This window comes from Ambystoma mexicanum, chromosome 11 (assembly GCF_040938575.1).
Source record: "Ambystoma mexicanum isolate Mex_15411 chromosome 11, UKY_AmexF1_1, whole genome shotgun sequence".
NCBI classification, from domain to species: Eukaryota; Metazoa; Chordata; class Amphibia; order Caudata; family Ambystomatidae; genus Ambystoma; species Ambystoma mexicanum.
In genome coordinates, this window is record NC_090934.1 from 11,991,624 (window position 1) to 12,019,294 (window position 27,671).

The following is a 27,671-nucleotide window of genomic DNA, read 5'->3' on the forward strand; positions in this document are numbered from 1 at the left end:
AGTGCGCGCGCTTTGGGATGCATAGTGTGCGCGTGCTTTGGGATGCATAGTGCGCGCGCGCTTTGGGATGCATAGTGCGCGCGCGCTTTGGGATGCATAGTGCGCGCGCGCTTTGGGATGCATAGTGCGCGCGCGCTTTGGGATGCATAGTGCGCGCGCGCTTTGGGATGCATAGTGCGCGCGCGCTTTGGGATGCATAGTGCGCGCGCGCTTTGGGATGCATAGTGTTTATAATACACCCTCGGCTGGAGGCTGGCAATTTACACAAGGGCACAGCTATGAACAACGCACACCGGGGAAGCAACACAGTGGAACCACCATCAATAGCTGCAAATTAGACACAATAAACATCTGAAGCAACAATCAAGGAACACAATACATGGAAAATAAGCATCACAATTGGCTTTATTACCTGACAAACATCTTAAGTACCTGACCTTGCCTCCTCACATACAAAGCATTGAGACAGGGGACCATGGAAAGCACACACTCATCGGCATGCACAATGCCACACACTTGCAAGTGCACACCTACTCCTTCCACCTACACAACCGTTAGTCACAGGAGACAACCCCCATTATCCAAGGCCACAGGGCCTCCTCACTAACAGCACCAAAGGTTGGCCAGAAAAAGCATCGTTTTCAGAAGGTCTCCCAGGGTGGGTTTAAGACCTGGGCTCGCCCTTCATCAAATTTACCAGCAGGTCAGGGGGCTCCCTGAAATTCAAGTGTATCTGCACGATTCCAGGAGCGCAGCGGGCGACAAGCATTGCTGCACTTGGGCCTTTTACAAGGACCCTGCTTAAAACTTTCAGAGCAAGTGCCAAGAAGAACCGGGGAAGCAGAGCACACATGCAGATCCAAGTCAGCAATCATCGATGCAGCAAGAACACATTTATAGTTTCCAAAACACCTCTTTTCAAGTATAAACATCTGTACAGTTGCACAAAATCATAACTCCATTTACAACATAAATACATTATTACTGGAAATTTCTTCACAAACGGAGGCATGGGCTCTGCGCTTGAGCTTAGTGTACAGATGGCCCAGCATTTTCTGCGTTGTTCTTGAGCTACACTCAGCATCTGCAACACCGCCCTCTGACCTAGCAACTGTGGTGCCACCTCTGAGCTAAGCTCAGCATTCGTAGCGCCTCCTAAGGGTCCAAGATCAACACCGCGGCGCCGTCTCTCCGCTAAGCACAGCATCCGTGGCACCGCCTCTGAGCTAAACTCAGCAAACGCGGGACAGACGCTGAGCTAAGCTCAGCATTCGTAGCGCCTCCTAAGGGTCTAAGATCAGCACCGCGGCGCCGTCTCTCCGCTAAGCACAGCATCCGTGGCACCGCCTCTGAGCTAAGCTGAGCAACCGTGGCGCCGCCTCAGGGGCTAAGACCAGCAACTGTAGTGCCACCTCAGGGGCTAAGCTCAGCATCCGTGGTACCGCTTTTAAGCTAAGCCCAGCATCTGTGGCGCTGCCTGTCAGCTAAGCTCAGTTTCCGTGGTGCCGCCTCTCAGCTAAGCTCAGCATCCATGGTGCCGCCTCTCAGCTAAGCTCAGCATCTGTGGCGCCACCTCAGGGGCTAAGCTCAGCATCCGTGGTACCGCCTCTCAGCTAAGCTCAGCATCCGTGGCGCCGCTTCTCAGCTAAGCTCAGCATCTGTGGCGCCGCCTCTCAGCTAAGCTCAGCATCCATGGTGCCGCCTCTAAGCTAAGCTCAGCATCTGTGGCGCTGCCTCGCAGCTAAGATCTGCATCCGTGGTGCCGCCTCAGAGCTAGGCTACACATCAATGGTGATGTTTGAGAGGGATTCGGCTTCCAAGGATGGCAGCACCATGCGAGCATGCAAGATAGATAAAGTGCCACCTAAAGGGGAACTTTTCCATTTTCACCCACTGTGGCCCTACCTGCATTAGTCAGTGCAATGCTGTACAGTGGCAGGTGAAGTCCAGTGCAATGTGGGAGAATCATAGGCGGAGTCCAGTGCAATGCGGGAGAATCGTAGGCGGAGTCCAGTGCTATGTGGGAGAATCGTAGGCGGAGTCCAGTGCAATGCGGGAGAATCGTAGGCGGAGTCCAGTGCTATGTGGGAGAATCGTAGGCGGAGTCCAGTGTAAAGCGGGCGAATCGTAGGCGGAGTCCAGTGCAATGCGTGAGCCACAATGCGAGCCCTGGGCAATGCATACAGTTGGGCAGGGGTGACGAATGCAATCTACATACCACCCATGTGAAGGTCTGACACGGATCCTGCCGCTGCCACCAGCAGAGAGCTGCGTCTGCATTCCGGGTGCTCCTATGGGGCCAGGAAGCCTTCCCATGTACAAGCCAATGGTCTGATGTGTAACACCCAATGATACTGCGCAGGTTTGATGGGGAATAAGCCAGCGATCACCAGATCATTTCCAGGTACGTGGCACAGATCCAACAGGGACATGTCACAATATAGAATTATTTCGAGGGATATGGCACAGGCCCCATGGGTATTCTCCCCCGTAACCCTCCAGTCATGGACGTGATTCTAATCACAGTGGACAGCCTATTCACAAAGTAAATAGTTTCCAAATCCCAGCACCACTGCACAGCAAATCACCCACTAGGTGCCACATATTTTGATAAATCCCACATGAAAGTCACACACCGCCCCATATAATCCCCTTCAAGTTTCAAGTAGGACAGTTTCATTGTAGAACCCTAAGGCCAGGACACTAACCTTGGGGGGCCCCTCCAGGTCTTTACAGAGATCCTGTCTGTACTGCTGCCTCCTCCCCCAGCCTCTCCTCCCCCCATCCCGTGATCATGGCATGGGTGGTGCACAACACACAAGGATGCAACAGTGTTTGCAACTGGACACACGTTGCAGAAATTGTAGGTGTAAACCAATGAATAAGACACAAATAAGGTTTGGGGCACAGGGATAATCGAGACACAGGGCAGACACGGATAGTGACGCCAGCAGCTTGGCACAGATGCCAAATCCCAAGAACGTGGCAACAATCCTGCATGTAGGCCTCGAGAAGAAGGTACAGTTCATATGTGCAAACCTCCCTCTGTCAGCACATGGCACAGGCTGCGGGTGTAAATCCTGGGACAGGTTGCGTGAAATATCCAGGAGATGGCACAGATCCGGTGAGTAACCCTATGCTGTGGCACAGATACTGCGTGTAAACGCTGGGTATGGCAAAGATAACTCCTTGTCCGCAGTAGTTCTTCCTGGATTGAAACCCTGAGGTGTTCACATCCAGTGTCACTGAAAGGAGCACCTTCTTCATCCATAGGATGTGTCTGAGCAGAAAAGTCCGGTGGTGGCGGGCATGACACCGGCCCCACCGCTTCATCGTTACACATTACTGGCTAGTTCCAGGGATGCTGTCTCTGAGCTCGTCTCACTGTCTCTGTGAAAACAAGAACAAAGATTGTGAATTTAAGAAGATCTTGATAGTAGACAATGAATGGAACAGCTCACAATTCTGCAACACGTACAGACTAATGCAATAGCAATGATGAGGGGGTATCATTTAGAATGCCCCATTTCTAGAGCTTTCGGGAGCATGGCTCACAAAGCTTAAAGACCCCAGAGAGACTGCCCCGTCACATCCATGCCCAGTCACACACCGTTTTGCCTGGAGCCCACGGTTCCCAGTATGAATCTTAATAACTTGTTACACATTTGTCAGATGCTCCAGTAGCCTAGATATTTTGCCAGCTCAAGAACTTGCTTCTCTAGAGAACGTTTCTAGCTCGGATATAGAGCTTGGGCTGAGGGAGCCTGGAATAGGTTACACAAGATGCTAGATTTTAATCTGAAACTTGTTCAATTTGATAGAATTTTACTTCCAACTGCAGGGCACAGCAAGTGGGGCGAGGTTTGTACACGCTTACGCCAACCTCTTTAATGCTGTCTTGGGAGAGTACAGGAGCCAGATATGACAGGTTACACCATGTACAGAAACATGCAGTGCTCTGGCAGAGTTTCATAGAGGATGTTCATCATGGCCGACGAGCAACTCGCAGCCAAAGTACAGGATCACTCTCTTTCTGGGGCAGAACAGAACATCAGATGCCCAGGGAGTGTGGTTGTGGAGTGGTTGCAAATGGGGCACCTTCCCTTCGACTATGGTCCTCTCTCCCCCGCTCCTCCTCCCTCATTCCCTCATCCCCCCCTAAGCAACTCGATGGCAAACAGTCACTCAAGTGTCTCTGGGATAGTGAGGGGCCCCCCCTTCTTTCTGGGAATCTTGTAGATGCTCGCTCATCTCGGGCTGGACTCGTCAGGATATCTCCTTTGCCCGCCTGAGATTAAGTAGTGCATGCAGCAGCATCCCTGATGCCGCGGGTTCTCTGCACATGGGTCGGTGGCAGACATTTGCTGATGTTGGACTTCAGGAAGGCTTGTCCTCCCCCCTATATGTAGTATGGGTCAGGCCTTCTGCCATAACCCAGCGCCTCACCACCACTCAATGTTTCTGCTCGGAGGGAATGTTTCTATGCGCTTTCATCTTCCATTCACTCTTTTCTTTTGCTCGCATCTGTTCCACCTCTCTACTGATTGCTCTGCCCATTGCCTCCCTATACCTTTATCACCACTACATCACAAGGCTCATCCCCCAACCCCTCGCTCCTTTCTCCAGTCCCTGATCACTTCTCAATTAATTCTCTTCCTCTCCCTGCTCCTGTGCCCTCCGCTTTCCCCCCTATTCTTAGATCTCCTCTTGAAGCGCCTCCATTCTTCTCTCACTGTCACAAATCCACTTCTGGCACACCATTGGTCCATGGATGAATATTGGTTTCTAAACCATCAATCGGCCCCACACCTCTAGTACACAAAAATGTATCGGAACAGATTGGAAACATAAGCAAATTATAAAACTCCCTGTCCAATTTTTGTAACGTGGACGGAAGAGCAGGCTTATCTCCGCAAGGTCGTGGATGGTTGGTTAGTTGCAACACAGTGAAAACACAATTATTAGCCAATAATAAAGGGACTGTCCAGTCAAGGTTGTATACAAATGTCCACTTTATTATTATCACAGCAGACAGTCCTTGCACACTCCAAAATATGACCCACCCTGTAAAGGAATGCAGAACACATCTTCAAGAAGGAAAGGGGATGTGCTCTAGATACTGACAGGAGGGTAGTTGGTAAAGTAATTTATTGCAGTAGTTCATGGATACTTGGTTTCAGCACAAAGGCATCAATGGGTCGTAAAATGTCCCTAGCGGCCTTCTGAGACGGACCTGGGGGACAGAACCACAATGTACCTTGTGCTTGTAGAAGTTCTTGGTGCTCGACACGGTCGAGTCAATTTCAGGGCGCTCTGCAGCTTTTGTGACAGAGTTCAAGATGGGAGACAGCTGTGGATATCAGGCGCCAGGCAGTTCGGCAAGCAAGGCTGGATGGACAACTGCAGGCTGCTCTACATGGCGGCTCGGGTGAGGAATCGTCTCAGTGCTGGTTGGCGGGTCAGAAGCACCTCGGACGATGTTAGCGACTGCGGTGTGACAAGAGTCAGTGGTGCAGTGGGTTGCAGCTTGAAGGGCTCAGCTGTCTAGAAAATGTCCTTTAAGGCGGACGCTGGTTAATGCACTCCTCTTAGCTTCTTCACTGGGCTTGTGATGTCCTTTAAGGTGGATGGCCCAAAGCTGAGGAGAGCGTTGCAGGCACCAGCCTTGTCCTTGGTTTGGTTCAGAGACTATGGCACTTCCCACTTTGGACGCTTGCTGCAGAGCCTAGCAGGCTGTGTGCTGGCTGGGTACTGGAGCTGCTGGAGGGTCTTCTGGATTCAGTATCTCCTTCGGTCCCCTGGGAGTTGTTTAGGGGAGGGGCCTTGCTTCCCTCTTTGGAAATCCTGGCCTTCCTTCTTTGGTGGAAGCTGTAAGGCAGACTATCTTCAGCCAGGGTCCAAATGAGTTCTTCGTGTTACTCCGTGCAAAGTCTCTGCATGATCTCCAAAAGGGGGGCTCAACCCACTTTTAAAGCCAAATGGGCCCCAGTGATTGGTGTAGGCTAAGCCTACTTGAATGTACCAATCCTGGCTCCCCCCAACCCCATTCAACAATCTTCTATATTTGTGAGGTCATAGCAAGAGTGCCTTGCAACAGGAAAGATAAAGGGGTGAAAAGATGTGCTACTAAGTCCCACCTATCGTTCTGTCTTTTGTGGATCAAAGGTTCTCTCTGGTTAATTGAGCTCTCTATGGATCCCGATTAAAGCAGGTCTCTCTTGAAGCGGCAGCCAGACCAGACTTCGGTCACCACCAAACCACATACTCGTACCTTCTGAATGGGGTCTCTCTGCGGGGAATGAATACTGTAAACAGCTGTCCCAGACATGACATTTCACTGCCCTTGATACTAAGAGGCGGGAGCTGGCTTCAGTTTGACACAGATGCATATCAAAGGTGTTGGAGTTTTCTGTCTTGTTAGCCTTGTGACAAGGCCTGTCGTGGGCCTATTGAATTAACTCATCAGTATGCGTAGCTGCCACCAGCAGGGCCAACAAAAGACAGGGAGGGTCCATGGAGCCATTTAATTAGGCTGGCTATGGCAGGAGGAAGGTTTTCCGCTCCCTTTTTAGATACCTTGATGTACTCCTGGCTGTCACATGCCAACTAAATGTGACAGAAGGCAGGGGGTGGCGCCTGTGGGCTTTTTCCACCCAGAGTACAGAGGTCTATGTGTTTGCTGTGCGGTGAGCATAGGAAAATGTGTGAAGATTAACCCCACACATTTTTGGAAGTTGATCTACCATCATTCCATTTCATTTAAAATTTGAAACAAGCCCAGGCAAGTGCTCCCCCACCGTGCGGATGATCAGATTTCTCACAATCACCCCTCTTCTCTCGCTCCCTTTACTCCTCATCATGCTCTGAGCTGCACCTCACTCTACAGATTCAACCGCCACACCTCCAAACAGCCCTGTGCCTATGTTAGCTTTGCACAGGACTAGGCACAGGAAACCCAGGTGCTCAAGGGGAGGACTCAGAGCGTGTTTGGGGACTGGCCGCTATTAATGTGAACTACAAACTCACCAGATGCTAACAGTTTGCCTCAGAATTATTCTCCAGAAGGTGATTTTATTGAGGGTTGTGAGGAGTGGGTCAATTTAGGATTCAGATTTCTGGCATGGCTGGGGCTTCTTAAGAGGTGTTGGTAAAGCCCAAGAACTGGTGTATTATTACCTTGATTATTTTGGACTGACCACTGGCGCTACTCAACAATAACAGCATGACTTAACACCATATCTGTTCAACAAAGTCTAATCTATAGGGTGGCGACGCAGTACAATTTCTGGACCTTTGCATTTATTTCGAGAGAATTAAATTGAGGACTTTGTTTTTAAGAAATCTTCCATCATGCAACGCCAGCCCAAGGACATTAGTAGGCCACAAGGTTTAGGCTAAATGGCTTGTTCCTAGACTGCGAATCAGAGGCTACATAAAGAGTAATTTCAAAAGCCATTTAGGTATTGGGCAAACGTTATCTACTGTCCGCCCCTCTCAGACAGAAAATGGTTGCTTCAAGAACACAGCATGCTTGGTCTGGGAGAATGAAACCTACTTTAAATCGATATATAGGTAAAACAGGGATATTTTCAAAACATTGGAATGTTCTGTGATCAGATACAGATTTACATGATGCCATCCCATTTCATATCTTACATATTCCCACCTCTAGGGGATATGGTAAGTCCAGCAAGTTTCCCAAACACCAGCTCTGACGCAGAAGAGGTCTCTATAAATGTGGACAGTGTCAGATCTACAATTTTACTAGACCCCAAACACTAATTTTAGAATAAAAACTGAAAGGTATTTAAACTCGGGCAATTGAAAGTGTCACCACGCACATCGTGTACATTTTAGCCGGTTTCTCTGGTTTATTCCCTCTGGGTGCTACCATTTGGGCCTCGAAGCAGAGAAATCAGCCGTTCAGGAAGTAGATGCACGACACCCGCTGGCTGCTCATTTTCAAAATAAACTTAACTTGGACACCACTTGCCCCAAATGTTTTGCAATTCAATAAATACGGCATCAAAAAGGAAGGGTAATAGACATTTAAAATGATGTTACTGCGAGTCAAAATAGATCTATCGACTAGGAACTTTTGTTCCTCGTGGACTTAATGCAGACACCAAATTCTATGTCTGCCTTTCTAAAGATAGCTACAGATATAGTCTTAAATCACTTAAATTCAATATCATCTGGTGTCCTTTTCGCTTTTCTATTTTCAAATGCCGTTTAGAAAGGAGGCCGCATTTCCTAGAATTTGTCACATAGTTGCAATATTGACAAGATTCTAAAATGCATCTTGTCTTAAGCCTGCATTCAGCAACGCTGAAAGAAGCCCTTTGTGTTTTTTGGGTACTGTACCTTTAGCAGATCAGTCTTTGCTTGGTCAAAATCTCCTTGGACATCGTCATGAAATGTACATAAAACCTATTACTTGCAATGAGCAGGGTTTGGCCACTGAACACTTCCAACATGGCTCCTAAGTCGGGATTTGAACTGTGGAGGGAACCACACTACATTTCCTATGTAGGGGTCTAGTTTGATATCCCCATGAAGATTGATAATCACTAGGGGCCTTCTGTCTGATGGGAGAGTCCCTACAAGGTTCGAGTTATTCTGTCTTGCAGGATAGAGCTGAAGGGCACCTTTGCACTGAAGTGGTTTCCGTGGAGACTGCTGAAATTCTCAAGCGTTTTTCTAGTTTGTACTAAGCACTTTATTGCACACTTGCACTGAAAGTCGGACATGAATCTGATATTTCCATCATCTCTGCCCAGCACCCCTCACTAAACTAAATGGACCAGCACTGAACACACTCCTCTGTATTGTAAATACATCCCTCAGTGTAGCTGCATTCCCAGACATGTTGAAGACCAGTCTTAGACGAGCCCTTCTCAAAAACCCCTTGCTTGACCCAGAGGACTTGAACAACTACAGACCCATTGTGAGCCTTCCATTCATCGGGAAGCTTATTGAGAAAGTAAACGCAACCCAGCTACTTGCCAATATCGACCAGCTTGACCTCCACTGTGATTACCATTTTGGCTTCCGCACAAAAAGCAGCACAGACTACAAGCATCCAGTGGTGGACGGTTAGGGAGAATTCTCTTAAACGGCTAATTTCCCAAACCTAGTGAGTCCCCCAGCAGCTTTGCTGGATTTGAAGGGTTTATTTTTTTTTCTCCTGCTAAGAGTGAGACTCTTTCTCCCACTCTTAGGCATATTGCTGATGTGTGTTTTAGGCTATTTTTGTGCTTATGGTATATCGGTTTTTTCTCAACCTCTTAGGTATTTTTTTACATGTGTGTTACACAGCACCCTCAGTGCAGTAACACAGGGGTGTCATAGTGACCCCCAAACAGACTCCATACCCTGGGGCTGACTACTGTCTCCCAGGGCATGCAAAGTTACCATTGACTTTGCTAGTCAATAGTTATGAACAAAACCAGTACAACCCATCTTACTATGGAGGTACAGGGAAGGGTTAATAGTTTTCCCTGGTGTTCATTTTCGAGAGGGTACTGTCCAGTCCCTCTCTCCAGAGTTTCTGGCTGGTGGAAGTGGTTACTACCATAAATATTCGACCGCGAATATTTTCCTATGGGATTTTCCCATTGTTCGAGGCTACCACTTTTACTGACAGCCTCTTACGTACCGCCGGGTTATTTTAATATTAACTTTAATCCAGTGTTTTTTTTTGCCAGATCTTTAATAAATTTCTTTCTCGTGTCTCGCTCTGTAATCCAAGCCCAGGTAGGGGATCCTTTGTTCGTCCTTTTGTCGGGCTTCTGCACAGAAGCCCTCCTTTCAGCACCACTGAGTCTGCGGTAGACAGTATGTGTGGGAGGGGGAGTAGGCACCCTGGACAGAGTTACCTAGGCAGCCCAATTTGCACTCTGCCCTGATAGGCTGGGGGGTTATCCCATCAGGAGAGCCACCCCACTGCGTGAGTGACAGCTAGGCTGTATGAATGGGGGGTTTCCTGCATAAAAGCAGGGATCTGAGGATTGGAGGACAAGACGCTGCCACTGGACCTAAGAAATCCGAAGAGGAGTGAAGCCGAAGACATCTGCAACGACTGAACCACCGGTGAAGCCCTGCTGCAGATCCTCACCACTTTTCTCCAACGACAAGAGAAGATCTTCACCTGCAAGAGCCTTCTTCCCTTGAACTGGTGGGGCCAACCAAATAGCCAATTACCTTCCAGGAACCTGTCTTGGTCAAATAGCCAGGCACCGGTCTACCACGACCGCGATTTAAAGGAGCTATAAAAGATGGACCCTACTGGATTCTCCCACCATATGCAGCCCAGGTGTTTAATCTCGGCAGCAAAAGGCAAGTCTTTTCCCAGGAAGGGAGGTACCCGAGGATGCTTGCCTGGTACTAGAGGGTGTTTGGGGCCGAACAGTGCCACCTTGGTTTTGTCAGCATTAAGCTGCAACCGATTTGACGACATCCAGTTGCTAACCTCATCCAAACACTCCTTAACTCCAAGCAAAGGCTCCTCTGCGTTGCCGATTTTAACGTATACCTGAGTATCGTCAGCATGAGACTGGAAGTTAACCCTTTGTCTCTTCAAGATATCCATCAAGGGACGGAGATGCAGGTTAAATAACAGGGGAGTTAAGAAACACCCCTGTGGTACTCCACAAGTCTGAGCCACAGGGTCAGATACCCAACCTCACAGTTTAACCTGCGCCCGATGTCTTGATAAAAAAAAGATTCAAGGCGCCAACACCATTCCGATCGTGCCAAGTCGGTTTCATTAGGATTCGGTGAACCACTATATCAAAAGCGGAAAGTTTCCCCCCCACCCCTTAAGAGGTCACAGATAATAAAGCAGTCTCGGTACAAAACGAAAGCAAAAGCCTGATGGCAACAGTTATAATAACTGCTCCGTTTCCACAAGCTCCTGAAGCTGTGATGTTGCCACTTTCTCAAGTACTTTACCAGACGATAGAAGTGCTGCTACGTGCCGGCAAATTTTAAATTTCTCCAGGTCTAGATTGGATTTTTTCAGGAGCGGTGTCACCATGGATTTTTTCAACTCTGGGGGTAGTGTTCTGTGTTTATTCATAACTGCATCATGAATGGTGAAATCTGTGACAAAATCAACTTCCGTGGCACCAGTGGTCCAGGGATGAATGTCGGTTTCTAAAACGTCAGCCCCACACCTCTAGTACACCAGAAGGGATCCGAACAGATTGCGAACACAAGTACATTATAAACCTCCTTGTCCAATTTTGGTAACGTGGACGGAACGGCAGGCTTATCCCCGCAAGGTCATGGATCATTGGTTAGTTGCAACACAGCGAAAATACATTTACTACCCAATGATAAAAGGGACTATCCAGTCAAGGTTGTATAAAAAGATCTACTTTATTATTGTCTCAACAGACAGTTCTAGTACACTATGAAATACATCCCTGTGCAGGAATGCAGAGGACAGACCGTTTAAAACAAGGAAAAGGAATGCATTCTGGTTACTGACAGCAGGGCAGGGTAGTTGGTATAGTAATTAATCGCAATAGTTCAAGGATATTTGGTTACAACACAAAGGGAGCAATGGGTTGTAAAATGTCACTAGAGGCCTTCGGAGGGGGATATAACCACAATGTACCTTGCGCTCGTAGAAGTACTTGCTGCTAGACAGTTTAGAGTTAGTTTCAGGGTCCTTAGCAGCTTCTGCGAGAGAGTTCAAGACGGGAGACAGCTGCGGTTATCAGGCAGCAGTCAGTTTCGGAGAACAAGGCAGGACGGACGGCTGCAGGCTGGCCTAAGCGACTGCTCGGGTCAGGAATCATTGTCTCAGTGCTAGTCAGCAGGTCTCAAGCACTGGTCGAGGCATCTCAGTTGGCGTTAAGAGACTGCGGTGCAACAACAGTCAGCAGTGCAGTCTGTTGCAGTTCGAAGGGCTCAACTGGCACAAATATGTCCTTTAAGGTGGACATCAGATGCTTGTCGATGCACTTCTAGCTTCTTCGCTGGGCTTGTGTCGTCTTTTAAGGCGAACGGCCCCAAGCTGAGGAGAGTGTTGCAGGCAGCTGCTTGGTCCTTCGTTTGGTTCAGAGACTCTCTGGCACTTCCCACCTAGGAAGCTTGCTGCAGAGTCTAGCAGGGCACGCTGTGTGCTGGCTGGGTACTGGTTCCGCAGCTGCTGGAGGATCCCCTGGATTCAGTATCTCTCTCTGTTCCCTGGGAGATGTTGAGGGGAGTGATCCAGCTTCCCTCTTGGAAATCCTGGCCGATTATACCTTCAGCCAGGGTCTAATGCGAGTTCCTCTCGTTACTCATTGCAAAGTCTTCAGATGATCTGCCCAAAAGAGGGGTTCAGCCCTCTTTTAAAGCCAAATGGTCCAGTGATTGGTGTAGGATAAGCTGACCGTAATGAACCAATCCTGTGTCCCCACCAAAAATCTCCTGTATGCATGGAGGTCATAACCAGAGTGCTTTGCAACAGAAAAAGTAAAGGGGTGAAGACATGTAATACTAAGTCCCACCCTTCTTCCTGTCTGTTGTAGATCAAAGGGTCTCTCTAGTTATTGGATCTCTCCGTGGTCTCTGATTAAAAGCGGCTTGTTCCCCTTGCAGCTGCAGCGAGACCAGACTTTGTTACCGCCAAACCACATACACATACCTTCTGCATGGGGTCCCCCTGTAGGGAGGACTACTGTAAACAGTTGTCCCGGAGCCGACAGTTCACTGCCCTTGATACTGAGGGGCAGGAGCTGGCTTCCGGTTGACCCACTGCATATCAAAGGTTGTTGGGGATTCCGGTCTGCTTTGTTAGTCCTGCAGCCAGGCCCCCTGTGGGCCTGTTTGAATGAACTCTGCTTAGTATGCGAAGCTGCCACCAGCAGCTAACAAAGGTAAGGGCGGATCCATGGAGCCTTTGATAGTTAATTAGGCTGGCCATGGCAAGGGGAAGATTTTGCCCTCCCCTTCTGAGATGCCTTGATGTACTCTTGGCTGTCATATCCCAAATAAATATGACAGGGACAGGCTGTGTCCACCCAGAGTATACAGGTCTATGTGTATGTCGTGCGGTGAGCATAGAAGAATGTGTGCGGATCAGCCCCACATATTTTCCAGAGATTCATCTACCATCATTAATTTCTTTTAAAAAAGCTCTGGCGAGCGCACACCCGCCGTGCAGATGGTTGAATTCCTGACAGAATGGTGATGTCTCAACAGCTAAACGTTTGCCACCCGTGCTGGAAAGGGAAAAAGGGTATCATTTGTCAGCTTCAGCTTTCCCAAAATAGACTGAATGGTCTCCTCAGAGACTGGTGAGAATTAGGACAGGTGGGCATGATCAGAATTATTCGCTTCACTCATACCAAGGCAGTAAAGAACGCCCTCCTTATCCCCAGGTATCTGTGTTTGATTGAAGTAGATCTTTTCCTGGATTAATTCAATTTTGCTTTTGAAAAATGAATTGAAGTAGCGTGACAGAACTTGGAAAACAGTTACCTTGGCCGATTGATTGCATCCAAGATTTATTTGTGGAAAAAGTCTGCTTTGGCTCTAAAAATTGCCACTTTACAATTCTTCAGGGCAAGTCTAACCTTGGAGGCCATAGATGTTTCCTCCATTTCTGTTCCAGGGCTCTCGCTGGTTTACGTCGGGAAATGAGGTAAGGGGAATACCAGGGTTGTGATGGTTTAGTATCCCTGCTAGATTTTAAAGGGGGGGCACACTAGAACATATAGTACATATAGCTTCTGCTCCCCTTGTAAGGAAGGCAGCAAAGTCCACTGATGGATTAAGAAGGTCCAGTTCTCCTTTCAGATCAGATCAGTGTATCTAGATCTTTAGTACTTCAATAGGTTAAGGGAGGAGAGCCAAGAAAGATTTCCCTATGCCACGTTTACTAAAGTGAAATATCCTGGCAAAACCATCGGACCAAGAGATGGGCAGTGTATTGGTCAGCGATGTGCTTGCGCCCTTAATAATTGTAGGTCCAGGCAATGCCTCTGAATAAGCGATGGGGGTACCCCTAAGGTTTCAAATCAGATTTTCCCAGCAAATCCCAGAGCTCCCTTGAGCCGGGGTCAAATTGGTCGTCTAGCCAAATATTAAAGTCCCCAAGACAAAGAAGGTCCTTGCGTTTGCTTCCCACTGACAAAAGAAAAAGATCGAGAAGTTCCAGAAAAAGATCGAGGTGGGGGGCCGACACGCACACAGTACTTTGAAGGAATATGAGGGAGACAGCCAAATTGATAGATGACCAATCTGTATTAGCTCTCACCAATTTAGAACTTCTAGCTGGGAGAATTTCAGAGAGGCATTTCAAATTATCGCTACCCCTCCACCCCTCAACTGTATTAGCTCCCCGCAATCCACAACTTCCAGATGGGAGATTTCCAGGGAGGAATTACAGATTATGGCTACCCCTCCATCGCTCATCTTCCATCTGTATTAGATTGCCGCAACCTGGAACTTCCAGATGGGAGATTTATGGGGAGGTGTTACAGATTATGGCTACCCCTCATCCGTATTAGCTCCCAGCAATCTAGAATTTCCAGCTGTGAGAATTTGGGGGAGGCTTTACAGATTATGGCTACCCCTCCACCCCTCATCTGAATTAGATCCCGGCAATCTGAACTTCCAGATGGGAGATTTATGGGGAGGTGTTACAGATTATGGCTACCCCTCATCCGTATTAGCTTCCCGCAATCTAGAATTTCCAGATGTGAGAATTTGGGGGAGGCTTTACAGATTATGGCTACCCCTCTTCTGTAATAGCACACCCCCTCATGATCTTGAACTTCTAGATGGGAGATTTTCAGGGAGGCATTACAGATTATGGCTAGTCTACCCCTCATCTGTATTAGATCCCCACAACCTAGAATTTCTAGATGGGAGATGTTCAGGGAGGCGTTATGGATTATGCCTACCTCTCTACCCCTCATCTGTATTAGCTCCCCCCAACCTAGAACTTCCATAAGGGAGATTTTAGAGGAGGCGTTACAGATTATGGCTACCCCCCCAACCCCATCTGTATTAGATCCCTGCAAAATCTTCCAGATGGGAGATGTTCAGGGAGGCGTTTTAGATTATGGCTACCCCTCATCTGTATTAGCTCCCGCAATCTAGAACTTCCAGATGGGAAATGTTCAGGGAGGCGTTATGGATTATCGCTACCCCTCCACCCCTCATCTGTATTAGCTCCCGCAATCTAGAACTTCCATATGGGAGATGTTCAGGGAGGCGTTATGTATTATCGCTACCCCTCCACCCCTCATCTGTATTAGCTCCCGCAATCTAGAACTTCCATATGGGAGATGTTCAGGGAGGCATTATGGATCATGGCTACCCCTCATCTGTATTAGCTCCCGCAATCTAGAACTTCCAGATGGGAGATGTTCAGGGAGGCGTTCTGGGTTATCGCTACCCCTCCACCGCTCATCTGTATTAGCTCCCGCAATCTAGAACTTCCATATGGGAGATGTTCAGGGAGGTGTTATGGATTATGGCTACCCCTCATCTGTATTAGCTCCTGCAATCTAGAACTTCCAGATGGGAGATGTTCAGGGAGGCGTTCTGGGTTATCGCTACCCCTCCACCGCTCATCTGTATTAGCTCCCGCAATCTAGAACTTCCATATGGGAGATGTTCAGGGAGGCGTTATGGATTATGGCTACCCCTCATCTGTATTAGCTCCCGCAATCTAGAACTTCCAGATGGGAGATGTTCAGGGAGGCGTTCTGGGTTATCGCTACCCCTCCACCGCTCATCTGTATTAGCTCCCGCAATCTAGAACTTCCATATGGGAGATGTTCAGGGAGGCGTTATGGATTATGGCTACCCCTCATCTGTATTAGCTCCCGCAATCTAGAACTTCCAGATGGGAGATGTTCAGGGAGGCGTTGTAGATTCTGGCTACCCCTCGAACGCTCTTAGAGGTACGATCAACACATTGAATTGTAAAGCCCTCAGGAACTAACTCACTGAAAATGGCCCGATAGGAGTCTGTAAACCATGTCTCTGTAATAAACAAGATATCCAATTGATTGGTCTTAATAAAATCAGACGTTTCGTGTGCATGGCAGACTGCAGATGTCATGTTTAACAGAGCAGCTTCAATAGTCACACTAGCGGAGCACAAATGCTCATGCGCTTTAATACCTCCGGGCTTTATCAATCCCAAAATCGCAGCTCTCATCCCATGCACGAAGCGTGGCGTGTCCGGAATCATTATTCAGCGCCAGCAAAGTGGCTCCGTTATACTGGCTTTGAGCTAAATTACCGCTCTCCATCAGTCACCAGAGAAACAGCGCTCCACACCGAAAGCCAAACAGTCCAAACAGGGCTTAAACAGGTTTAAACAACAGGTTTAAACAGGGCCTAAACAGGTTTAAACAGGGCTTAAACAGGTTTAAACAACAGGTTTAAACAGGGCCTAAACAGGTTTAAACAGGGCCTAAACAGGTTTAAACAGGGCCTAAACAGGTTTAAACAGGGCCTAAACAGGTTTAAACAGGCCCAAACCAGCTCAAATAGGCCCAAAACAGCTCAAATAGGCCTAAAACAGCTCAAATAGGCCTAAAACAGCTCAAATAGGCCTAAAACAGGCTTCGCGTCAGCTCATGGGCCAGGTAAGGCCTGCAGCGCCACCCAATGATGTCAGGAGGGCCGCACGCCGCCGGTCATGATGGGAAATGAAGTGCCGTGACTTCAAAATGAATACCACCAAACCGAGCTTGGACTGGAAGCCGCCTCAAATGCATAATGCAGCAACCTACAGCCCTAGCAATTGTGCACTCACACATGAACAGCTGGCAACATTTCTACACATCTTCCATTTAAGAAAAAAAAAATTAAAATGACAAACATTCGGTTTTAAAATTAGCAGGGATCTTATTTACTGCACATTCAAATGATATCCCTCCTAAAGCAGTGCGGCGCCTCGCAAACGGCTGCAACAATAGTCCTAGTAGAGACTGAACATTTTCCTTCCATTCTGTCTGCTGTGTTCTCCCGTGAATGCCCACCCACACGTAGCCCTTCCTTGCTCCCTGAAAAGCAGCACAGGGCGACAATCAGGGATCATAACCGCTCAGTCACCAGGATTCTATGTCAAGACGGAGGCGAGCATTATGCTTCATCTTCTTATTTATTTGCTCTCCAGCAGTTTCAACAAAGTCAAACAAAATGTCCATCTTTCTGATGGCTTAAAACATTTTTTTTTTCAAAACTTCATTTCAAAACTCCATTTCCCATCATCCTAGGCCCTGAACCCCGTGTCCTGGTCACGTGACCTAGTCCTTCCTCTTCCTGTAAACCTCCTCTTCTTTTCCTGCTCTCCAAGAGATAAGTACCCTTTTCACTTAGCTGCGCTTTTCCGCCAGTTTTTTGTGTGGGGTTACCGATTATAGTGATAATAGATTGCGTTTCTCATGACCAATCACCAGAGCAGCGCGTAGGGATCGCGCAGCGTAGCCAGGATTCGAAAATCCGTTACTTTAGTTTGTTTTAGACCCCGTGCTGCACTATCAGCACTCCAGGGGTCAGCGAGGCCGGGGCTCGCACTCGCGCCGACAGCGAGGACGCGGGTCCCCCACCCTCGTGAAGAGCGAGAAAGTTAACCCTCCTCCCCATCCCCCACCCGCGGGGGCGGAGCTTAGCCGAAGAAATCGGCACGCAGAGCGAAGGAGTGCGAAAGGCCCCTCCCCCTGGGAGGTGGACCTTCCCGCCATGCGGGCATTGCGACCCGACATCCCGGCAGAGTGATATCAATACTGTTACCAGAGAACGCCTCGAGAGCGAATTGTAGACTCAGTGCTTCCGCTGAAAGTTGAAAGAGCTGCTTCGCAGCCAGGTGCAGCCTCAGGAAAAAGAGTGAGAAGTGGACGTGCCCTTACACCGATCAGGTATTATCAGGCACCTACCAGCACGTATCATGGCCGAGTTTGAGTGGAGTGAAGAGGAGCAGGAAGCCACGCAATCGGAAGATCTGGCTCAGAGCTTCAAGGACGTGCTAGGTAATTCACTCATCGAGGCAGTGGCTATAGGAGTTAAACCCCTGCAGGACCGCCTGCTAACAATTGAGACATTCCTAAGCCAGAAGGACATAAGCACCATACCGTCGACAAGCACGTCCACCAGGGCCATGCCGGAGAGCCCACAGGGGTGTACGAAGGCCCGGAAGAGCGCGAACTCTTCTGACCCCCCGGGCCAATTGGAAGGGGCGAATCCTAAGGCCCCGGAGGCATCCGACGCTTTCAATAGGCTCAGAGAAGCATTTATGGCCAAGTCGGAGGTGCCGAGCCTCATGACCCCCTACCCAGGGGACGATAATATGGGAGACACAGGAGAGGAGTTCCCTCAAGAGGAGGAGCCCATAGAATCTCCGACGTCCTCGCAGGAGGACGAAGATAAACACGGAGACGAAGGGAGCTTAACGCCTCCGAAAAAGAGACTGAGAAAGCTGAATCATTTAGAGGAGGAAACCTCAGATATGTTCCAGCCCGAGGAGATTAGAAACCCGAGATCGTCAGAATGGGTGCCGTCTCCGAGGGTGGCACGATACATGACGCAGAGACTGCGCAAGGCCTTAGATAAGGAAGTGAGGCAAAGAATGAGGGCAGAATGCCCCAGACCAGAACTCCCAGGGAAGGTAGCAGAAGCGCCGGAGTTAGATCCAAAGATGCTAGCGTTCGTAGCGAAATCGAACAGAGACCCTAGGAAGGGGATCGATCGCTCCTGGAGGAGTTGCCAGGAGAAGGTCCTGGATCTGGCAGGCCCTCTGGCCAAGATCATGGACCTGGCAGAGCGAGCGAAAGATACAGGAGAGGAGATCGACCCGGAGGTGCTAGCGAACTGGGCCCAAAGAGCCGTTTGCCTGTTAGGCAACGCGAACTGCGCCATTTCCTCGGAGCGCAGAAGGGGACTTCTATTGAAGATAGACCAAAAATTAGGAGATCTGTCCTCCTACGAGGCAGGAGAGGCCGCGCAGGGACTTCTGTTCGGCGAGACTTTCGGAAAAGAGATGGGGAGATTCGTAGGAACCTACACCTCATTAGAGAAAGCGCAAGCCTCCATTAGGAAGATCTTCCCCGGAAGGGTTTTTGGAGGGACCGGCCGCTACAGAGGCCGAGCGACCGGTCGCTATCAGACAGCCAGAAGGCCTCAATCGAACAGAGCGCAATACTGGGAAGATAAGAAGCCAGACACCTTCTTCCAACCCAGAGGCCGCTTCCCCAGGGGAAGGCGAGGCAGAGGACAGGGAAGAGGACAATACGTTCCCACAGGTGAGACCATCCGCGTATCCTGCGGTAGGGGGGAGGACAGCGAAGTACTGGGAGAACTGGCGCGCGCTTTCCTGCGACGCTTGGGTGCTTCAGTCAGTCAAGGGCCTGCACATTCAATTTACACAGATCCCAATCCAGTACAAAAACCCCAATCCGATAGTAGCAGCGCGAGCAGAAGCAGACCGGCTGCGAACAGAACTCCAGAGTTTAGCAGAGAAACGAGCCATCGAACCGTGCGTGGCTCCGAAATTTATAAGCAATATGTTCCTGGTACACAGGAAAGAGAAAGCGAGGCCGGTAATAAATCTGAAGGGCCTGAACGAGTGGGTAGTTTACAACCACTTCAAGATGGAGGGGACTCACCAACTCAGAGACACGCTCCGACAGGGCGACTGGCTCACAAGAATAGACCTGAAAGACGCCTATCTTACGGTCCCAGTGGATCGAGAATACCGACCCTTTCTAGCTTTCGACTGGGACGGGCAGTTATGGCAGTTTGCCACGATGCCGTTCGGACTAGCGTCCGCTCCCTGGGCATTCACGAAACTGATGAGACCAGTAGCAGCAATCAGGGAGAAGGGTATTCGGATCATCTTATACCTAGACGATATCCTAAAAATGGCGAGCAGCGAAGAGGCGCTGCAGTATCAGACCAGATGGGTTGCGAACCTACTGACGTCTCTAGGTTTTCTCGTGAACAAAGAGAAATCCGAAACTATACCAGCCAGGAGGATAGAGTTCCTAGGCTTCATAATAGATACCAGGTCGGCGACCCTGGAGCTGCCGAGCAGGAAGATTCGGGATATCCGGAGAGAAATAAGAACCTGCCTCGCCAGTCCGACCGCATCTCTGCGAACAATCGCAAGGATAGTGGGCTTGCTCGCATCGTCAATTCAAGCGATATTCCCAGGGCCCCTACATTACCGAGCGCTCCAGAGGTTGAAAATAAGACACCTCCAGCAAGGGCTCGGCTATCACCAGCTAGTGCAGCTAGACCAAGAAGCCCGAACAGAGCTAGAGTGGTGGCTCCAGAACATGGAGGCGTGGAACGGCAGAGCCATTTTCGGCGACCGCCCGGACATGATAATAGAATCGGACGCCAGCAGGGCAGGCTGGGGTGCCCGTTGCGGAGAACTCCAAACGGGAGGCAGATGGAGCTCGGAGGAACTCAACCTACACATAAACTGCCTGGAGCTTCTGGCCGGCTCATTTGCTATCAAGGCTTTCACCAAGGACAAGGTGAATTCATGCATACTGCTGAAGATGGACAACATCTCAGCAGTCAAGTACATAAATCATTTAGGTGGGACGAAGTCCAGATTGTTAGCGGAGATAGCCAAGGACTTCTGGCACTCCTGTCTGGAGTCGGGCACGGCAGTTACGGCAGAATATCTACCAGGCGCCCAGAACGTAGTGGCGGACTGGAACTCCAGACATCTCACAGACTCCAGCGACTGGAGGCTACACAGAGCGACTTTTCAGCGGATAGAGAAGCTCTGGGGACCGTTTCACGCAGATCTGTTTGCGTCCAGACTGAACGCGCAGATGAGCAAGTTTTTCAGCTGGAGACCGGACCCAGCAGCAGCGGGGACGGACGCCTTTCTGCAAGACTGGAGAGGGCAAACGCTATATGCTTTTCCTCCTTTCATAATGATAAGCAGAGTGCTAGCGAAGGTACGCAAGGAAGGAGTGATTCTGATCATAGTAGTTCCGATATGGAAATCTCAGGTCTGGTTTCCCGCCTTGATGGAACTAATGGCGGACCACCCGCGAGTGTTGCCGCAAGAGGAAGGCCTCCTCACGGACCCAATTGGATCGTATCACCCTCTGAGAGTGAAGGGGAAGATGCCGCTAATGGCGTGCAAGATAGCAGGAGACGTTGGAATCTCCCGGGAATTTCAGCACAAGCTGCGAGCCTCATCGCAGAATCATGGGCTCCCTCGACTAGAAGGAGCTACGATGCAGCTTGGGGCAGATGGGCTAGATGGTGCAAGTCGAGAGGTTTTCATCCCGTTTCTGCCCCTCTAGTAGAGATCGTGAACTTCCTAGCGGAACTTCTGCAGGACGGTAAAGCCTACCGCACGATAGGGGTATATAGATCCGCGATATCTACAGGCCATTTGCCTATTGAAGGAGTTCCAGTGGGTGAGAACGTGGCAGTAATTAGACTCCTGAAAGGGATAAAATACAGGAAGCCACCGCAGCCGAGATACAAATCGCTATGGGACGTGACAGTCGTGCTTCGTTTATTAGCCGACTGGCCCAGTAATAGATACCTATCGCTAGGAAGACTATCAGAGAAATTAGCAATGCTTCTATGCATGATCTCATGCAGGAGAGTTGCAGATGTCAGGGCATTGGAGGTAGACAGAATAGTATACGGGCCAGACGGTGTGACCTTTCATCTGGCCAGGAGGACAAAAACAGACTCCTCATCAATAACGTATCCATACATGCAAGATCATCCTAAATGGTGCGTAGCCTCATGCATTAGAGAATATATAAATAAGACGGCGGAGCTGAGACCGTCGGGGACAACGCAATTGCTAATAGCGCGCAGGAAACCTCATAAGGGCGTAGCAACAGCCACTATAGCGAGATGGGTTAGAGAAGTCATGAGCCTAGCAGGGATTGACATGACGAGGTTTGGAGCCCATTCCGTGCGTGGAGCAGGGGCATCCAGAGCAATCCGTCAAGGGGCGACATTGCAAGATATTTTGAAAGCAGCCGATTGGGCGAGTGATAACACGTTTAGGACGTTTTATTTTAAGCCAATTAATACACTAGCAGAAGCTATGGTAAGAAGCTTTGAACAAGCATAATGCTCGCCTCCGTCTTGACATAGAATGAAGATTCCCCCTGCTAATAGCGCAGGGAGCTCTTGATTCTATTAAAGACAAGGAGGCGAGCATTAATTTCCCACCCGAGATACACGGGAGAATGATATGAAATGATGTGATTACGTGCAGACATGTACGGAGTGTATAACAATTTCATTTTTCCCAAGAATAGGGTGTGTATCCGCCGCCCTAACATGTTCTGTTGTTTCCATCTTAGGAGAGGACCAGAAGAACGGCTGAGTGAGCTCAAGAAACATGGATCGAGATCGCAGTTTGGAGGCGAGAGATTCGTTCCACAGTTCTACAGTTCAGAGACCTCCAGGATCGAGTGTTAGTTCAGGAGATGTTTACGTTATCAGTTGCATTGCAGTCAAAGAAGAGGAGGTTTACAGGAAGAGGAAGGACTAGGTCACGTGACCAGGACACGGGGTTCAGGGCCTAGGATGATGGGAAATGGAGTTTTGAAATGAAGTTTTGAAAAAGAAAAAAAAAAAAAAAAAAAAAAAAAAAAAAATGTTTTGAGCCATCAGAAAGATGGACATTTTGTTTGACTTTGTTGAAACTGCTGGAGAGCAAATAAATAAGAAGATGAAGCATAATGCTCGCCTCCTTGTCTTTAATAGAATCAAGAGCTCCCTGCGCTATTAGCAGGGGGAATCTTCATTGTAGACTCCGACACATCCTGGGCAAATATTCCTGACTCACCTGCACTCATCCCCTCCCCTCCTCACCCCCTGTTTGGCTTTCAGTAACACCCTGCTTTATAAACACAGCTTGAAAAGTAGGAAGGTACTCCGTCAAATATATAAATCCTTAAAGAATTGTGACATTTACCCCCCCCCCCCCCGCTTCCGGTTGCTGAGTCAGAACAGGAAGTGGTGACCAGGAAGCAGAGGGAGGACGGGAGGGAGGCAGGAGGGCGTGTTGCTTGCGTGGAGAGCACGCCATTAGACGGCTCCGTGTTGAAGCAGGAACACCATGTTCTGCCCGCTTGGTGCTTGGAGAGCACACGCTGGACCCCTCTGGAGGCTTGGCCCCACCTGGTCTGACTACGCAAGCAAGTATTAGGCTGCACTTGCGTCTTAAAGGGTTGGCACTTGCGATCTCTTCAACAATTGGAACCTGCACTTTTTATACCCGGTCCATTGGTTTCACCTTCCTATTGGATATTTAAACAACAGTTCAGAACTAAAGGGGTGCCACAAGACTAACATTTCGGGGAGTAGGGGGGCTAATCCTTCAAATGTTGGAAAAGGGGCGAACTTCCGGAGACTGTTATGGGGTCATCCAACTTCTTTAGACATTCTATTCCAGTGCAGCTACTATGTTACAAGCAATTAACGCTCATTTGTGTCTGAAACCACACACGTAAGAACCAAACTGCTATGGGAAACGGCTGTCCCCTGACCCCCCCACCTTTCAAATCACTCCCCTGACATATGTATGCATACAAACGCAGGTGCTAACAATGAAACAATTGCCGGGACAGTTCATCGTCAATATCCTGCCCTGACACGGCTCCTTAGACCAGCTGGGTCCAGCCAATGGGTACTGCATGGAGGTGGGAGATCTCTTCAAAGCTAGTCTTGGAGGGTTCCACATGGAGGAGTGAGATTTCTTCAAAGCTATTCTTGGAGGGTTCCGCGTGGAGGTGGGAGATCTCTTCAAAGCTAGTCTTGGAGGGTTCCGCATGGAGGAGGGAGATCTCTTCAAAGCTAGTCTTGGAGGGTTCCGCATGGAAGTGGTAGATCTCTTCAAAGCTAGTCTTGGAGGGTTCTGCATGGAGGTGGGAGATCTCTTCACCTCCATGCGGAACCCTCCAAGACTGGCTTTGGAGGTGGGAGATCTCTTCAAAGCTAGTCTTGGAGGGTTCCGCATGGAGGTGGGAGATCTCTTCAAAGCTAGTCTTGAAGGGTTCTGCATGGAGGTGGGAGATCTCTTCAAAGCTAGTCAGGCCCTGTGAGCAATTCGACCATCCGCACGGGGAGTGTGCGCTCGCCAGGGCTTTTTCAAATTTTTTAATGGAATGATGGGAGATCAACCTCAGAAAATGTGTGCGGCTAATCTGCTGTGAGAAACCAGAAGGAGTCTCACCCACTAGTCCCCGGGGATCTGTCATCCAGGTGGCCAGGTAACAGCCATCACTTTTGAATCCAATTCCTGCTGGAGGACCAGAGTGGGAAGATCACCTGGGTGACGGGGTCTTCGGGGAGTGGAACACTGTATGGTGAGACACGGTAGCCCTCTCCCTGTAACACTTTTTCACCATCCTACTTGATGGGATATTTAGAAACCCCCTTCCTTGCACAAACACTTTTACACTGACAGCCTACTCTGAGAGAAAACATACTCGCACGCGAGCCGTGTACCCGACATGTACCAATACTATGGTCAGTCGATGTCAGGCAATTTTTGACAATTACTCACATTGGACTTCCATTACATGTACCCACACGGATAAAAGCCGGAGCACGAGAGCACACTCCGACCGAGGCAAAGCACACAAAGGTACAGCAGTTTCGAGTCGGCAGCTCAACGAGAGGAGAAAGACGGCACGGCACAAGAGGTTTGTGAGAAGGGCAACCCCCTTGACCTACTCGGCAGGAAGCTGTTACTTTCAAGAGACCTTCAAGGCAGAAAGCTTAAGACCAGGAAACCAGGCTGGAGAATCCTGCATTTTGTGTCAGATATTGAGGGTCCTCCTGTGTAACTGACCAAGGCATGAAGGAGCTGCAGAACGACAGAGAAAACTCCCAGCCGGTGAGTTGGGCAAACCAATACCAGACCGGTCTGTGTTGAAGTCAAGGTTGCAAGCAGCAACATTGTAAAATGAATGAACATTGTGAAACGTTTATGATGAAAGACTTGAGTAAAGCTAAATTGCCGTTATATGTTTCAACTTCAGAAGGAAGGAGACCATATCATTGACAAGAGTGGTCCAGCACCATGAACGTTCTCAATCTAAGGTCTCGGAATGGTATTCAGACAAGAGAAATGAAAGTAGAATATTGATGTGAATTAGGTAAAGTGAGTAAAGTGTATCGAAGTGGTCCTGTGATGGTTTAAGCAAAACAAATTGCACATTTGAAAGTCTTCCGAAAGATTATCGAGAAGCTCTGAGCCCGGATGAGGGGGATCTGTGGTCTGAGCCCAGCTGAGGGAGTCCAAATTATGAACATTGTGGAAAAGGGATCTGAGCCCAGCTGAGAGGGACCCCTGGTCTGAGCCCGAAGGAAAGAGACGATTCTTGAACTTATAAATACGAGAACACTGAAAAAGGAAAGGAACATGTTTGTTTTGTTTGGTACAGCAGGCCCTCTGTAATAAGAGACCGACATTGCGAGAGACATTTTGGCAGAAGTCCCTGATGCCTTTGTGTTGAACTGTTACCCTGTGGCCAAAAAGCCAGAGACTGTGCTAAACTCGAGGGAGATGCTTTGTCCCATGCTGAAACATGGGGGAAGCGAAGCCAACTGCTCAACTATCCTGACGTATCATTTCTTGAACACTTTTCTTTTTGCATGCATTGTTATCCCCCACCATTCTGTATTTAGAAGTAAGGATTGGCAATAGGTTTATTAGTATAGGCCTTGTTTTTTTGACAGCCTGCACTAGGACTGCTTTATTATTATTTGATGGTCGTAGCTTGCTCCCATCCTTAGATTTAGGATTAGATAGGCGTTCAACCAACCCCTTTAAACTTCAATAAACATCCTTGAACGGTCATCACTTGTATCGGTCTTCACTGTTTAATACCATGCCTTCCTTACACCGCACACATTTTCCTATGCTGACCGCACAACAAATGCATAATCAAGTGTACTCTGGGGGACACAGCCTACAGGCACAGTCCTCCCTGTGACATTTAGCTGGAATGTGACAGCCACAGGTACATCAAAGCATCTCAGGAAGGGGAAGGCAACACCTTCACTACTGCCATGGGCAGACAAATTAAATATGAAAGGCTCCAAAACTCTGCCCTGTTCTAATGTTTAAGTATTGTGTGTTGGCAGCGCATACTGATGAGAGTTAAATGAAAGCAGGCCTGCGAAGAGGCTTGGTCACAGAACTAACACAAAGGAAAGGCAACTAACACCTCTTTGATATGCAATGTGTCAACTTACAGCTAGCTTCCACCCCTCTGTATGAAGGGCAGTGAATGTCATGACTGGAACAACTGTTTACTGTAGGCAACCTCCTTTCAGAAGGAAGAAGTATGTGATTTGATGGAGACAGTCTGTTCTCACCACAAACTTCAAGGGAGACCTGTGCTTTGATCAGTAGTACACAACGCTCAATTTCACTCCTTTACCTTTCCTGTTGCAAAACACTTTGGTTATGACCTCACGCATAACAGAATATTGTTGGTGGGTACCCATGATTGGTTCATTAAGGTAGGCTTAGCCTGCACCAATCACTGGGGCCCATTTTGCCCTAAAAGAAGGCTGAATCCCTCATTTAGCAGATCATCTGAAGACTTTGCCAGGAGTAACAACGAGGAATCATTTTGAGCATGACTCAAGGTACAGTCCACCTTACAGCTTCCGCCAGTGAAGGAAGGCCAAGAAATCCAAGAGGTAAGCAAGATTCCCTCCCCTAAAAATCTCCCAGGCAACAGGGGATATACCAACCTCAGAACCCCTCCGGCAGCTCCAGAACCGGTGCCCAGCCAGCACACAGTGTGCCTTGCTAGATTCTACGAGCAAGCTTCCTAGGTGGGAAATGCCAGAGAGTCTCTGAACAAAGGACAAGGCCGTTGCCTGAATCCACTCCCAGCTTTGAGCCGTCCGCCTTAAAGGACGGCACAAGCCCAGCGAAGAAGCAAGGAGGAGAACCACAACAAGTATCAACCAGCGTCCATCTTTTAAGGACATTTTCAAGGCAGTCGATCCCTCGAACCACGACCGGCTGCACCCCTGACTGTTGTCACGCTGCAGTCACTAAAGCTGTACAAGATGCCTCGACCAGTGTTCCAGATCCGCCAACCAGCACAGAGACAATAATTCTTGATCCTGAGCTGCTGTGTAGGCCAGTCTGCAGCCGTCCATCCAGCCTCCCTTGCCGAACTGCCTGCCGCCTGATACTCTGCAGCTGTCTTCTCGCCTTGAACTCGGTCGCAGGAGCTTCAAAGCTTCCTGGAACCAACTTGACGTCGAGCATCAACAACTTATACAGGCACAAGGTACATTGTGGTTCTGGCCACCTGGTCCTTCTCCGAAGGCCCCTAGTCACATTTACGACCCCTTGCTCCCATGGTGCTGAAACCAAATAACCTTGAACAGTTGAGACTGATTACTTTACCGACTATCCTCCTGTCAGTATCCAGAGTGCATCCCTTTCCTTCGTTGAACAGTCTGTCCTCTGTATTCCTTTACAGGGTGGGTTGTATTTTGTAGTGTGCCTAGGAACTGCCTGTTCTGTTAATAATAAAGTAGATATTTTTATAGAACCTTGACTGGACAGTCCCTTTTGTCATGGAGTAAGAATTGTATTTTTGCTGTGTTGCAACTAACCAACGATCCACGACCTTGCGGAGATGAGCCTGCCGTTCCGTCCACGTTACCAAAATTGG

General features: G+C 48.9%; 1 protein-coding gene across 1 annotated transcript in view; it reads right to left on the reverse strand.

Moving 5' to 3' along the window:
- Positions 1-387: 387 nt before the first annotated feature.
- MFSD2A (MFSD2 lysolipid transporter A, lysophospholipid) overlaps positions 388-27,671 on the reverse strand; it is a 225,534-nt gene continuing 198,250 nt past the window's right edge. Inside the window, exon 14 of the mRNA XM_069622396.1 lies at positions 388-3,390. Coding sequence (XP_069478497.1) covers positions 3,336-3,390 — 55 coding nt within the window. The 3' untranslated portion in view covers positions 388-3,335. The remainder of the gene's footprint in view (positions 3,391-27,671) is intronic.